Genomic DNA, 1,947 nt, shown 5'->3' with positions numbered 1-1,947 from the left:
GAGAGGAGAGGGAGGAGAGAGGCAGTTTACTGCTTTTACAAAAACTAAGGCACAGCATCCCTCTCACCACCACCACCACACACATCCCAGACAGATATCCAAGATCTATTAACTGAAAAACCGTATACTATTCTTCTTTAGGTAACAGGATAAAAGACTTCCGGGACAAAGTTTCTATTGCTAGGCCTTCAAGTTTGCTAACTTCCTCTTCTGAGATGTTTAAATCTATCCAGTGTATTTTTCATCTCAGACCTTATAGATTCTGTCTCTAGATTTGGGTCCTTTTTATATACACTAAATGTTATTATATTCAAACATATGTGCCAGTCCAATTTCCATGCAGAACTGACTAGGCTCTCGATGTTAATAAGTTGTTTAAGGAAATCCTATCATGAATAATTGTATTCTTTATATTTTAGCTGATTAAACTGAATTAAGAACTACAGAAAATTCTAGATATAGTTTAACAAAATTTACCCTAAGTTGTGAAATTGCTGCTTTTCCTTCCTCACTTTCTTCATCAAATTCATCATCACTCCACTCCCAGCCTCCATCTTCTGTCTTATGAAGACGGCCACTGGAACCTGGTACTCTCCGAACCTGCTCATAAGGAAGAAACATAAATTATGGTAGTGCTTCACACTTACAAAATAGAAAATGCAGTCATATTTTTCTATCACTTCAACCCATTAAGCCAATAACTATCTTTTTTTCTTTTATTCCTTTTTAATTTCAAACTAATATGAGAGTACACATGATTCAGTTATGTTGTTTACAAGTAGATAATCATCTTCCCCTTAAGTGCTCCCATACAAATTCATATATTCCAACCCTCTCTGTTCATAACCTCTGCTGTCTCCACAACCGCTGATGTTCCCTTGTACTCTGTGCCCAAACAACATCAAAATCCTTCGTATGTAAAGCCATAGTCAAATGTATTTAATGTTTTAATGCCCTTGGATAATGAAGAAAAAAGAGTTTTTGAGTCATTTGCTCTTCTTTAAGTTTTTAAGTCAAAATTGTAGTTTTCTATACTTTACAAGTTTCTATGCAAGTGTGAAGAAAAAGAGCAATCTCCTAAGCACTAATTTCTCCACAGGAAATAACCACTTTCAATTTATTTTAGCTTATTTTAGAATTTACATTCATCTCTCTAATGCAGCGGTTCTCAATCTATGGATCACAACCCACAGGAACTGTATTAAAGGGCCATGGCATTAGGAAGCTTGAGAACCACTGCTCTAATGTGTTTCTATCATTATTCATTAATATTTTGGTTTTAGGAATTATTTATGGAACTTCCCACAATGGAAAATGAGAATTTAACCCTATTATCAATCTTCTATTCTTCTCTCAAGATAATTTTGATCAAATCGATATTCAGTGTTTGCATAACATAATTAAACACACAATACTCATGGTTGAGCCTTTTGGTATATTACTTCTACTTCTCTTTCCCGCATTATCTTGTTTCCCCTGAATACTTATTTTCTCAGCTGTGAAAATCTTTTACCACATTCAAATAAATTATGTATTCTATCAGCAGCATCTTCTTGAAGACTCTCACCAAAGCCTCTTGCTTTGCTCCAAGGCTAATTTCACACCATGTCTGCTATTTCAGATTAAACTCTACCATCATCCAGTGGACTATACTTCTTCATCACATATCTGTTTTAAGTACTTTCTCCACTATTAGCATGGTATATTTATTAAAGCCATGCATTTCTGAACTTATCTTGACTCCATTCCCACACTTCTTTCATACTTTCTTAAAAAAAAAAAAAAAAAACAGATTGGCTTAGGAATCATTTTCTTTCATAATTTTGAAGATAACTGCTCTCTTATGATCTGGCTTCTAAAGGTGTTCTTGGGGTCCTCATGAACTCATGGTTCTGTTCATGACATTTTCCCCCTTCTCTGGAAGACTATATTGTTCTTTTTGCCTCC

General features: G+C 34.7%; 1 protein-coding gene across 1 annotated transcript in view; it reads right to left on the bottom strand.

Moving 5' to 3' along the window:
* OXSR1 (oxidative stress responsive 1) overlaps positions 1–1,947 on the bottom strand; it is a 143,556-nt gene that overhangs the window by 24,297 nt on the left and 117,312 nt on the right. The window contains exon 11 of the mRNA XM_023514051.1: positions 478–600. Within this exon, the coding sequence (XP_023369819.1) occupies positions 478–600 (123 nt within the window). The remainder of the gene's footprint in view (positions 1–477; positions 601–1,947) is intronic.

The sequence above is a fragment of the Otolemur garnettii genome, unplaced genomic scaffold (assembly GCF_000181295.1).
Source record: "Otolemur garnettii isolate 467f Iridium unplaced genomic scaffold, OtoGar3 scaffold00002, whole genome shotgun sequence".
NCBI lineage: Eukaryota > Metazoa > Chordata > Mammalia > Primates > Galagidae > Otolemur > Otolemur garnettii.
Note: the sequence above shows the minus strand (reverse complement) of the source record. Positions and strands in the feature narration are given on the sequence as shown.